The 13,881-nt window shown below is 38.5% G+C and overlaps 2 protein-coding genes across 2 annotated transcripts in view; both read right to left on the reverse strand.

The window, feature by feature from the left end:
- The window catches only part of LOC123696113, a 61,532-nt gene extending 51,622 nt beyond the window's left edge, over positions 1-9,910 (reverse strand). Inside the window, exon 1 of the mRNA XM_045642135.1 lies at positions 6,420-9,910. Coding sequence (XP_045498091.1) covers positions 6,420-9,244 — 2,825 coding nt within the window. The 5' untranslated portion in view covers positions 9,245-9,910. The remainder of the gene's footprint in view (positions 1-6,419) is intronic.
- Positions 9,911-11,183: 1,273 nt separating this feature from the next.
- LOC123696138 (phosphatidylinositol-glycan biosynthesis class X protein) lies at positions 11,184-13,881 on the reverse strand. The gene is made up of 5 exons (XM_045642173.1): positions 13,585-13,881; positions 13,276-13,420; positions 12,798-12,952; positions 12,268-12,415; positions 11,184-11,847 (listed from the first exon to the last, which is right to left on the reverse strand). The coding sequence occupies exons 1-5, from the start codon at positions 13,719-13,721 to the stop codon at positions 11,692-11,694; spliced, it is 741 nt and encodes a 246-aa protein (XP_045498129.1). The 5' UTR covers positions 13,722-13,881; the 3' UTR covers positions 11,184-11,691.

The following is a 13,881-nucleotide window of genomic DNA, read 5'->3' on the forward strand; positions in this document are numbered from 1 at the left end:
AGGGCTGAGCATCTAATCAATAATGGTATGAAATAATAAATCAGTGATGTAAAAATCGGAAAAAGTATTGCTATTGGGAGCAGCCCAAGATGCGTGGGTAGGTAATGCGTGGGTCAGCTATCAATCAATATTCGTGTCTTTCAACGATGTCTCGTCCTAAGATGACGATAATGTCCTTGGATTCTCAAATCACTGAGTAGATAATATTATCCATTCTGTACCGTGTTATTTAATTTTTTTTAGTTAATTTTAATTTTTTTAAGTCATGTGTATCGGTACAAATAAATGTATTTTCTTTCTTTCTTTCTAAGCCCGCGACAACCAAGTGCAGGTGCAAAATAGTTATAATGGTAATTTAGTAAAACTATAAAGAATAAAGAGCCGGTACAGGGCGGCCACAGACTCGTTAAAAGGTACAAAATGAAGGAAGCAATTTGCGCCGTTAGTGCCGCCCGCGGTTGCTGCGGTTGGCGCGGTCGCTTGCGATGTTCAACATTTCATACAAAACTATACAAAAGGAATAGGTATTGTGTAATGTAGGTAAAGATGTGGTCATTGCGATTAGAGGTTACGTTATTTAGGGTTTTACACTATCCATACTAATATTATAAATGCGAAAGTAACTCTGTCTGTCTGTCTGTTACTCAATCACACCTAAACTACTGAACCAATTTGAATGAAATTTTGTATGGAGATATTTTGATACCCGAGAAAGGATATAGGCTACTTTTTATTGCGAAATATGTACCACGGGCGAAGCCGGGCCGCTAGTTTCAGTATAAACGTGCGTAACCGTGCCATTTTGATGAGCTCAAATTTGGATTAAACGAGCTATATTTTAATTGTGTTCTTAGATTGTGTTATACAAAATTTTATTATATATCCTACTAAACTTGACATGTGCTGCCTTCGATGGGCGTCAAATATTTCTTCGATTTGGCTACATTGCTGACGACATCATACATAAATATAATATACTCCTCCACAATAGAGACATGAATTTTCAAAAATCGTTATGTAGAGCCTACTTACAATGAAAAAGGAAGCATGGTGAAAAAAGTTTCTAATTCAACATTATAGCTTAGCATTAAAATTCAATCAGTTATTTAGTAATAACGTTTTTTTCATTTTCATTTTTCAAAAAAAAGATGTTGCAATATACTCAAAAGTGTCCGCGTCCATATTATGTAGAGTTAAATTTTAAAATAGATTATGACCTTAATGTTTGCATTGTAAATATGTCTTAACGACCCCCTGATATGCATATGCCAAAATTGCCAGACTGTAAATAATTTAGATTCGGTTTGGCTACAGTTAATGATTCCGGCGAATCTGCAAGCTAAATTACAATGTAGCATAATTAGCACATACAGTACACACGGACATGTAAGGTCGCGTCGAAGGCTGCACAAATCAATCAGACCCGGGAGCAGCTCCCGGGCAATCAATGGAGCTTAGAGCGTGTGACGTGTGTGCGAGCGGGACGGAGAATGTAACCCCCCGCGGGAGGGAGGGAGACGCCCGAGCGTCGATTTTATTGGCGCGACGCAATACTGCAACAGGGTTTAATTAAATTCGCACAGTATGTTATTATTCAACGTTGCGTCAAAATCTGAGATGAAATTGTGTAAAGCTTGTAAATATTCATGTGTGGCGTCGAGGGAACAGGGTTATGCGATAACAAGGTTGTAGAGCCGCTTGTATGATGCTACGATAGCCAGTGACAGGGCTACCTCGTTTGCGAAGAATAGACCTATTTTCAGGATATATCAAAAACATAATATTGCTTTCAAAATCTAATTTGAACAGGTACTAATTTTAAATCATGAGAGACAGATGATAAGAGAGTATAAAGGATCGAACATGATCGATCACAACGTCAGATATTACATATTATTATGTACATATTTGAAACGATGTTGTAACATAATTTAAATAATGAATCTGAAAGAAATCTACCTTTACTAGATGCTACTTGTACTGTAAGAGAAGAGTCTAAAGGCTTGTAATTTTACACACAGCTTCTTGAAACTTTTTTCATTTTCATAAGAGTAAGCGCGAGTATTCACTCTCTAGGTATAGAGTATAAACTACCAACAAAACCAATATAATAAATTGCATACAAATTGGTGATTGTCATAAAATCTTTTCCTCCTCTTTTAATTGAAGAACATTTCTAGAAGTAATTTTATAAGAATCTTTAAAAGAATTACATTTTGAACTCTACCATCGAAATTCCTATATCATATTCGGTGATGTTTAAGTACAAATACCATTCCACGTTGGTATTTAGCCGGCAAATGAAACACGGCGTAGTACAGCTAATGTATTGTTTAGCTTCAGTGACATTCTTCGACATTTGTGACTCAGCATTCAGCAGTCAGCGGGTCACGGCGGAATTAGTTAAGGTCGGAATGGTTGACACGAATTCTTACTTCGTTTGCGTCCTGTCTTCACTTGCTGGGATAATTCAGTAGCCGTTTAAAATTAAAACACATGAATAGGCAGTTTTAAAGTATAGTAGCGGTACTTATTACCAACCGTAAATCTTCTAAATTCAAATCCTTGAGTCGATTGTTTTTTTAGAATCAGTGTTATAATTTTTAATTAAAATAATTTACTGCGATGCTAATGCAGAAGTAGACTTTGTCGTAATTTTAATTACTATCGGGATTTACTGCAAAAATAATTCTACAAACCTACAACAAGCAAATTATTCTTTTTTAAACCTAACCTACCACAAATTCAGAAATTGCTTGAAAACATAAAAATCAGACACTGGAAACTGGAAACTCATATTCGACACAGAACTTTTTTTACCTATGTGTTTCTAATGTAGAGTTGAATTAACTATGTAACTGTTTACCAAATTTTTAAGTCTTAAAAGATATTTTTTTAATTTAGTCGTAAGTATAACATGTGTTTTAAATATAGAGTGGAAGGCCGACACATAGGTACATATTATCATACGAGTAATATACATAACGTTGAATAAGCGTGTAAATTGAACAAATGTTGTAGCAATTTAAAATAAAAGTCCAGCAAGCGGTCTCCTTCCCACGACTGGCCAGCGCCGGAATACATTACTCCTTTATTAGTGCTCTATCGGGCCTTGGAGCTGAATATAAAATAACTAAATTGCTTCTCCATAATAAAACTAGAACACCACTCATTAAAGTTACAGCGCGATCGATTTCTAGGAAAATGGACATAAGCTTTCCAAAGTATTTGTTACAAGAAGTAGGTACTTACACTAAAGTTTTAGACGTTTCTCCTTACTTGCCCGACTCGCTCCTTACTCGCTCTCAAAATACACAATACACTTAATGTTTATGTGGAAATAGACATAGATAGTATGGAGTAAGTACGGCGAGAATTCCGTAAGGTTTTGTATGAAATGTTTCAGAGAAAATGTGCACATACACCATAAGCGACGAGACTAAGTTCCTAGCCCAGTGTTTATGGACACGCCTTGTGAAATTCGTGATATGTCAAATGTGGTAAATTGATATCCTAGCGCACGAAACTAATTATAAGATTGGCAATTTATAATTTATATACTTGTGTCAGGCTATGTACCTAGTAACCATCTAGTAACTATGTGTAGGTAAAAAGTTAAAAAGTATAAGTGATCTATATAGTTAAATGTATGCAGTATGCTATTTGTATGTATGAAGAACCAGACGTTCAATTATTTGTAAATAGGTGGACAATGACTAACATTGGACGATCATTTCAGTTCGCTTGGAAACTCTGACGTAAAGAGTTTAGTAGTGCCAAATTTAAAAATTATGTAAAAATCGTATTAGTTCAGAGAGCCTATTACAGCATTAAGGAATATATTATGGAAGATAAAAACCCATGGAGGGTTGTCGCGTAAAAACCACAGGACAATTCTCTGGCATATTATGATAATATATACGTACAGTTACTTACATATTTTGTAAAATTAAATTGTAATACTGAAATGATTTAAAAGAGCAACTATGGAGTTTCTTGCCGATTCTTCTCCGATACTGCTTTCCGAATCGGTGGTAAATGTTAAAAATATGTATTGACGTTTCAAAAGTGCTTCTCGAAGAAGTCTAATTGAATAAATAAATGTTTGAGTTTTGAGTTCAAAATCAAATAGATTATGGAAAATCTTTTAAACTTAATGCATATTGCATAACTCTATTATATTATATTTCGTATGCAAGTAAGCAAAGTGAAAATGGGAAATTATGAAATTGTCCATTAACCTAAATAAATTTCTAGTAAATCAATAAATATTATTTATAAGTTGGCGAGTGTTCGTGTTCCCACGCCCCAGTGCCACTTAGAGCAAGTTGACGTCGAGCCACATGTCACGTGGCGCCTCTGCCCTCTTTATGTATTCTTTTTGTTTATTTAAGTGCATTTTCAATATAAACTTTCTTTGAAAGTGCTATTATATAATTACTGTCAGTCGCAACTGGAAAATGGAGTAGACATTATCATAATTACGACGTTTATAGATTTACATAATTTACAGTCCCCGTTTCAAAGTACAGACGTTTTAAAAATAATTTCCCTCTTACCTACTTCGTTTCTGTTACATCAGTTATTGTTCAGAAGTATCTGATGTAATGGCCAAAATAACAAATTTTTCCTGAATGATTTAACTTACTTAATCATTTCAGATTACGAACTTTTTTAATGAATGTATTTGTTCGCATTTCACTCAATAACTTAGACACTGAATAAAATGCTCATTGATTTAAATGCGGATTGATTAAAAGGCTTTTAATCAATTCGCATTTAAATCAATGAGCATTTTAAAAGCGTTGCGCTTTACCTAGATCGAGAAGAAAAATAAATATCTAAATGGTCGGGTGTCATAAGGCGGCTTAGTGACCACGATGCATTTAAAAATAAACAATCGATGTGGATCGACTTGAATATATAAAGCGTTAGTGGCTAGTGGGTCAGACTTACCAATCGATAAGGCATTTCAAACTTACTTCGGACGGTTTGATGTACACTTGTGATGAGACTTTTGACGAAGATTTCGAACACCAGATAATATAATACGTTGATAATACGTAATGTTCGTAGATAGTTCCATCCATTAATGTTTTTGATCAAATCGAATTAGTTACCTATACCTGAAGTATTTCTTGGGTATTCATTTCGGGCATTTTCTATCAGAAGAGCTTATTTTTCTTTGATTAAAGCATTTTGTTTTGTTGTTCCTATGTAACAACAAAACAAAATGTATGTAATATTTCATATATTAGTTACATATTTTTAATATTGTATAGATTCATCATCAAACATTGAATATCTTCACGATCAAATTTTAAATTAAATGCTTCTAAAAACAGCCAATTTTCCTATAAGACTAAATAATTTCATGTTATTAGAACTAGTTTTAATAATAATTAGTATAAGATGTTAATTTGCATGCATTCATATGATTTTTTGAAGAAATTATAAAGCTTTTTTCTTCCTAAATGTTTGGTACTTACATTTAAGTTGAGCGGACCGAAATAAAAGTTAGAGATTGGGTCAGATTGTCTAAGTTAGGCGTTGATTATATTTTAGGACTAAACCAAAAGGTTTGTCTAATCGTATCGGGGTCGGGTCAATTAGTCTGGAGATAGTTAAATCTAAATATTGAAAGTTAGATTTTAGCAACAATAAAATAAAATATTATATTATGCTTAGATTCGTTGCTTAGATATTTTAGGAATGTTAAAAGAAACGTTACCCATGAATGTTTTTCGTGTTTCTACTAGTAATTATTATTATTAAAATATATGTAATAAATATACTAACGTATAAGTGGAATTTAAAAGTAATTATATCTAACAATACATTTGCAAGTGTATTAATATTTATATCAATTCCGTGCAACACATGGATGGAACAACTTTGTAGCGAGTCGCGATGCGTGGAGGAAACGAAGAAATATCGAATAGTTAATCATAATCTTGATTTTCTTAAAAGCCGATATGTAAATGCGTCGAGTTGACGTGATATATCGCGGCTTTGTTATCGCGGAATGTGTTATGAAAGCAGAATAGGATGTGAAAAAAACAATCGGGAGCGCTCCACACGAGGGTGACACGAGCCGCGAAAAGAGCAAAGCTATTTATGGGGAATTTTCAACAATAGTTCACGTTCGCTCCCCGCCGTGACGTAATTGTTTACCCACTTGGCTATAATTGTACTTCCGATTTCCATTTGCTCTTAATTTACTTACAATGCGAGCTCTTTGTTTGTAGCGATACTGTTCTGTACGACGTTCGTATGATATTTTTATGGTTGAATTTCCTTTCATAAATTAATATGTACATGTTTAATATTCATTTCTGTGTAGATATTGAAAACTATTAATTGGCTATTAATATTGCTCTACATGTGAATAAAGGATAAAAATAGGTGTGAGCACTCACTTGCCGAAGAGCGGATGCCAGAGGTGGAAGGAGGCAGGGTCGTGCGGGTGCGGCGGCAGGTGGTGCGGCGGCGGCTCGCCCGGCGTGGTGCTGCCCACCTCGGGCTCGTCGCGCCGCCGGCCCAGCGCCGCGCTCGGCGTGGCGGAGCTGCGCCGCGCCGCCACCGCGGACGCCGCCGCGGCCGACGGCTCCAGCAGGTTCTGCAGCGACTTCACGCTGATGCGCGGCCGCGGCGACTCCTGCGAACTCGTGCTGTTGCTCCGCTGGTGCCCGTGCTCCGATTGTTTCACAGACTGGAGGTAATTATTGTTCGGATAGTAGGGAGACGTCGGACTCTTCTGCTGTCCCGTTCGCGGCGAACGCTGGCTCATCATTTGCTGGTTGAAGTACGGTATTTGCAAACCAGGTAGCTGCATATTTGGCCTCATATTCGGGTTCATACCGGGGTACATGCCTTGCATGAATGGGTTGTGCGGCATCGCGCGCTGATTGTTGTAGTTGTGCGCGATCGGACTCGTTCGAGCAGCGGAGTGGGTTTTACTTTGACTCTTAGTGGAATGTACATACGGGTTCTGTACGTCACCAGACTTCGACAACTCCTTCAACTGTTCCGCGACGGAGGGCGGTTTCGTTCGGTGCGTTGCCGCGGGGTTGCCGTGCGACATGGCCTCCTGCCACATCGCGAACTGCATACGATTGTCGTAGTCCATCGACGGCATCACTGGGAATCCACCCGCGCCCATAAAACGAGCGGACGGATTGAACATTTGAGATAATTCTGGATAATTTGACCCGTTATATCCCGAGGAGTTTAAAGCTTTTATGAAGTCCATATTTTGAGAGCAAGCCGCCATCGCCTCCAGTTGACTAAGATATGGTAACCACAGCATTTGGTTGAGCGCCGCCGAGGTGGCAGCATCGATATCGCCCGCCAGTGCGTCCATTGAAGGGATCGGTTTCGGCTGTCCCGCTTGATCGAGTGCTCCTTTTTCGTTCCCTTTAGACGAATGTAGTTTGCCGTCCTTTGATTTTGGTGATGTTAACGGTCTAGTTTCTCTTTCTATTAGAACATGTTCTAATTGTGTCAAGGATACAACGAGTATATCTGGGTCCTGCAGTATAGCTGGGAAAGCAAACGTTGCAGGTAATCTTAATTCTGGTCTCTGAATGAGTAAGGCAGGAATCTCGCGGGCGGGTGCCACCAAAATAGCTTCTAGTTTATCTTTAGGAATCAGCAACGGATCGGGCAGAGTGTAGTCAGAGCGTGACTTCAAAAGATTGAATTGCTGCAAAGGAGTATTCACATCGGTGGGTTTGCTAGTAGGCCGGTCTGGTTTCTTCGGTACAGGATCTTCACTACACTTATTAAACACTTTACTTATTTTCGCTAAATCATCAATGGATTCTCGTCGCTTCTTTTCTAGCGGCTCTCCAAATTCCTTGCTCAATTTTTTTATTTCGTCGGAGCAACTAGACACCGTGGGGCTCGCTGACTTTCTATGCTTTCCTAAGTTCAATGGTTCACATTGCTGTTTTGTGATCGTTACCTCTGACGTATACATCTTTGGCGACGGCGAAGATAAAAGTGTTTCCAGGAACAGCGTTTGTTTACTTTTGGTAAGTGGCATAGTGAATATCTCTGGCGAAGAGGGCACGGCGGGAATGCCGCTGGGCTGCGGCGACTGCATCGCATCGGACTCGCGGGACGGCGCACGTGGCAAATCTGTGCGCCGCGGTGAAGCTACTGGTGTTGGTAATCTTTTATGTACACTTAGATCTCTTGGTAGTTCTGATATTATGTTGTTTTCTGATGTATTTGTTACTTCATTGTTATTTAACAAAGGTGGACTTGGAACCGCATCTACGTTTACGATGCTTAAATCTGTTGGTACACTATCATCAATTATTGGTGGTTCTTCCTGCTTAATAACAATTGGCGAATCGTCTTGTTCTGGTTCAGCAACTTCTTCAGTGTGTTGAACACTGGGATCACCATCACTTTTTTCACAATTAGGTAACACGGGCTCACAGATTTGTTCTTCCAATACTTTTTCCTGCGGCTCAATTGGTAACATAACTTCACTTTGATCCGGTAACGCCGGTGGCGCCTGTGGCTCTTCAAACTGCTTATCGATAAAGTTCTCGTTTGAATCAGGTACTGGGTCAGTAAACATCGACTCAACTTCGTCGGTTACACCGATTTCATTTTCTAGATTCTTATCAATTTTGTTGTCAATATCGTCAATTTTATAATCAATATCCTTTATTTCATTAGTAAGATTAGGCTCTTGCATCTCTGTTGCCGCTGTGAGACTCTCGAGAGCACATTGCGCAGCTTCTTCAGGAACGAATACATCATCCGATATGTATGTGTGGTTATCGATCTGCCCTTGGTCTGGCTGTTGTAGATGGTCTCCTATGTGGTGAAGGTGCAAGAGCCCCTGAGCGGCAGTCATACTGCTACGGCTGGGAGATTCGAGAGACTGTTCTAACCTATCTATGATATCTGATACTGGAGCGTTTCCAAGTAACATATCCTCCTCTTCTTCTGGGTACTCACCGGATGCCTGCACAAGATGTGCGAGTTTGTCGAGCGCTTGTCCTAAAATCTGATTATCTTCACAGCCTTTTTCAACGAGCGACTCAAGCAAGGCCTCGTCATGCGGCCCAGCGAGTTCAGGGAGATAATGGGCTTCACTAATGGTTTCAAACAAATCCTTATGTTCAGACATATCTCCTGGGAATTCTTCACTTCTTTCTAAAGGCGCTTTGCGTTCGTAGAACATTTCATCCGCTGCCTTCGGTTGACCTATTTCGTAAGACATAGTTTCACGCACAGTTTCTTCAGGTGGCAAAAACCCGAACGATGATGGGCTGGTAGGTTCGAGAGAGCCCTCGTTTTGTTGCTGATTGAATTCTAGTTCAGCGACCGCCAGCAAGTTGTCGAGCGGCGTCGCTTCCGGCGGTAATTGCCGCGGCACCGCAATGGTGTGGGATGGTATATGTGACTCCAGATCTGGGGCAAGCCACTGATGGTCAGCCGAAGGCGAAGTCACAGGTGGTGCAGGCGATGGAACTTCCACAAGCGGGGCGTTCGAACGAGGTCTTCGACGCGAGTTGCCTCGGCGCTTGCGCCGGCGTCTTTCCCGCGGATTTCGCCGGCGGGGAGGCGCAGGGGGAGGCGGGGGCACTCTGATAGAGTTGTAGATTTCCGTACGCGGGATGACGCGCCAACCGTCCGGGGTCCGAGCTATACGGATACGGTTCCTCGAGTCGTAGTCTTCACAGTGGACCTCCTGCACGGTGCCGTCGAGCTGGCGGGCCCAGAGGAACACGGGGCGCAGGCGCGGGGCAGGCGAACACTCAGCTGTCACGGGCGCGGCGCTGCGTGCGCGTCGCGAGGGGCTCGCGGGTGGGCAGCGGGTTGCGCGGGGCGGGGGCGCACTGCGGCCGCGCGCGGCATCGAGGCGGGCGGCGCGAGGCTCGCCGCCGCCGCCGGGCGCCCGCGGAGACACTCCGTCCGCCGCAAGACACTCTCAGGCGACGACCGCGCGGACGCGGCCCCGAGGCGGACTGGCGGCCGAGCTCGCCCCGCCCGGCCCCGCGCCCCGCCCAGCATCGATCCGGCCCCCTGCCGCCGCGCCCCGCCCGCACGTAAACACGGCCCCCCGCCCGCCTGCCCCGCGCCGCCCCACCCCGCCGCCTGGCCTCGTTAATCTTAAATCCATATCTGTGCGATCCGCCCCCTGCCTGACCCTGCTCTCTAGAAATCAACAAATTTCTACATTTCCAACAACATATCACTCGATGTGTACGGACGAATGCGCGCAAGTGCTTCGTTCTAAGTTATAAACATTCAGATGCAGCGAATGCGCTGTAGTACGTAGCGCGTAATTGTTCCCGTCGTGGTCGGAGGGCGACGGCCCGCTCCCACATCAATTGAACACAAAACATTGGCGACAGACACTTGGCGTGCTATAATTCTATCCCTGTACATGTAGAGGGGCGATCTAGAGCAATTTTATAATTTCGTAATTCGTTTCAACTCTACTTTATATTCGATCAAAAAAAGTCTATCTTACACTTTTAATCAACTTTTTATTTAAAAAAAAATCAAAACGAAATTACAATTTAAACAATGCATAAGTTTTCATGACCTTTTCTCTACATTGTTGTGAATATTCAATAATGTAGAGATGATATGAATTTTCTTTATTTCATTGCACTTCTAAGATGTAGAGCGTATTTCCAAGGAAATCAAATAGGTGGCTCTACAATAATTAATACGAGTTACATAAGTACATCTCAATTCCACTAGATGGCGTTAATAAAGATATTATATCAAGATTTTACACTTGTCCTGCTGATAAAATAACTAAGTAAAATATACTTTTAAAAACAAGTAAAATGATTATACACGTAAAACTGTTGTAAAACACACTTTTGTCGTAACATCATATATTGTTTCTTTATCTTTAATAAATCACGTATGTAAAACTCAAACTCAACTATTTAAATAGAGAAACTTAAAGCTTAAGTAGCAACTTTTTTCCCTATTTTTATGCTAGATTTAGGCATCTATATTAACAGACATAAATTAACAAATAGAAATTAAGTTCGTACACGCAAAAAAGAGAACAACAATGCTTCATCAGTATACTCAAAAACAAATAATCAAATGACTCTTTGTCTTTGTAATAATTATAATTTATAAAGGATCTATAAAATATGTTTATATGTTAAACTTTAAATAAAAAACGTACAAATAAATAATATTATATTTGTCTGATACTTTGGTTTGTACTTAAGTCTTACAAAATATATTTTGATGATTATAAATTAAACATGGAATGTGTACATACGGCCAAGATACGGCCTTACTAAAAAAAGTTAAACAATGGATAATTTTCTACCATTTTATACAATTATTTTATACAATACTTTATACCTGCTCTTGCTCACATGAAACATCAATCATAAAAACAAGACAAGTTATTGCAATGACTAATCCATTGCATAGCGAATGGGTAACATTTTATTAGTAAGGCCGTTAATAAGTAAACAATATAAACTGAATTGTGAATCACTGGACTCAATAACATTATACCAACATAAAAAATTGTTTTTAAAGGTACCATCATATTTTTTGATAATTTTTATTTTAGACAAAATATTTCAAATCACTGGTGTTCGAAAAAATTCATAAGCACTATTAAGAAAATACATTTTATTTTTACAATTACTTTAAATTAGTTTAAATACACTTTTCTTTTTATCTTCTCTTTTCCTTTTGTTGCAGCTTGTAGCAATGTATTTCTCGTAAAAGATAGATGGAGCCCAACACAACGGCTACTACAGTTCCAAACATCACAATATTGTAGTGGTTCGTGTTTCCAACTGGTATATTCCACACCAACGGTTTGGAAACCTGCAAATATCAATAAATGATGTATCATTAATATTGTAAACATTGTTTAATATGTATCATAATACATTCAGAATATTAATTAATGGTTCATATGGCACACATTTGATAAATCAGATAACTTTTGTATACTTTTAATTTTTTGTCTTGGCATTGCTGTATCGTCGTTGGCTGTATGAAACAATGTAGAGATAAAATAATTTTTTTTTCGACAAGGCTAGTTCAACATAATTTAATAAGTTTAGAATTCTTAAAGATTCAACAAGACACAAAGAGGTTTGTTACTCTTTCAAACATGAGAATATTTATGCACTGTTTTTTTACCCATTTCGATACACTGCCTAATTTGTACTACTAAATTGTATAATATAATATTAAAGTCCATCTACAATATAATAAAACAAGTGTAATATTATATCCCACCTGTACTGGAACTTCCTTCCAAAGGCATTGTTTATCACTTTGTGGGCAGAATGCATTGCTTTTGCTGGGGACAATTCCACATTGATCCAACTTATTAGACCCACAGTTCAAATACAGCTGAGGTAGAGGAATGTCTACCCTCGCCAAACTGTAAGGTGTAATGTTAAATTAATAGGTGACTGATATAGTGATCTATCAACGCACAGCCCAAACCACCGGGAACGGGGAAAAACGGGGATGCACGTACAAAGTCGTGGGCGGAAGCTAGTTTTAACTATAAGGTACAGAAAAACAGAAAACACATGGAGTGAAAGTATTTAGTTTGATTCAAGTAACAAATATTAGAGATTTATCAATGTGCATTGTATGTTTGTGCTATGTTAATTTACAATATTTTCTCTCTGTCACAACAGTATTAATAGTTAATGTTATGACAGTAATTTTTTTTTTAACTCCATTATACATATTGCATGTAAAAATGATACTCTTTAATCATTTGATTAACGTAAGGATAGTACTAATGATCTTACCCACCACCTTCCACAGGCCTGTGGTAGCGAGCGTGCACCGGCAGGTACAGGAACACCGAGTCGTCTCTCACTGAGCCCAGCAGGTGCACTGTGATGGGGCTGGACTCATGCGCTGGCGCTTCTATGTTCACTTTGTTTTTGAATACTGTTATCGTCTAAAAAAGATGTATGTTTAAATTTTTATAGAACAGAAAATAATCGATCTGAAATGATCCTCATGATTATATTTAAAACGCATTTGAATGCTATAAAAACTAAAAACTTTATAAATGAATAGAGCATTAAGGAAGGAAAGCACTGTCTTCTAAGATACATGTGATTACCCAGAAAACAGCAATATTGTAAACTAAATATTTGAACTTGCTACTACTTTTTTTATCAAATCTCAATATTCAACTGAATTTCCGTTTAATAGTCAATCTCTAGTTCTGACCATGTGATACTAGGTATATAGTTACTAAATTATAATATGATATACCTTATATCTAGCATCCTCTATTTCATCAGGGCTGGAGTATACACCGGCAGGAAGAACTTGCTCCAAACCAACTGAGCATCCCTCATATAACATACTTTCGCCATCATTGCAATTTGTTCCAAATGTTATTTCATATGTAATGTTCCTGAAATGTGACAATTTAATGTGATTAATAATCACAATTTGATAGCTTTATTATGGGTATAATATGACTGAAAAATATGTATTGTATTAATTATAAGTATGTATTTTATACTATAATGTCTTGCTCTAATATTTTATTGAAATTACAATAAACATAATATTTACCTATGAAAACCTTCATTGTGTAATGTTTGTTTCAATCTTACGTTAAATTTGCAAATGTTACTCTCGGTTCCTTGCAAGAAAAATAAAATAAACAGTAAACTACATGAAATAGAATATATTGGAACAATCCTAGACATTGTGGAACTGTATTCAAATTACACGACACATTAGACACTGTATTTCGCTTAAAGTATGTATTAACAAAATAAATAAAATAGTAACTTAAATATTTAAATTTCTAATTTTCATATCAACAATAAAAGCAAACAACAGCTGACTGCATTAAAATGACATGTG

Source organism: Colias croceus, chromosome 12, assembly GCF_905220415.1.
Source record: "Colias croceus chromosome 12, ilColCroc2.1".
Taxonomy (NCBI): Eukaryota; Metazoa; Arthropoda; class Insecta; order Lepidoptera; family Pieridae; genus Colias; species Colias croceus.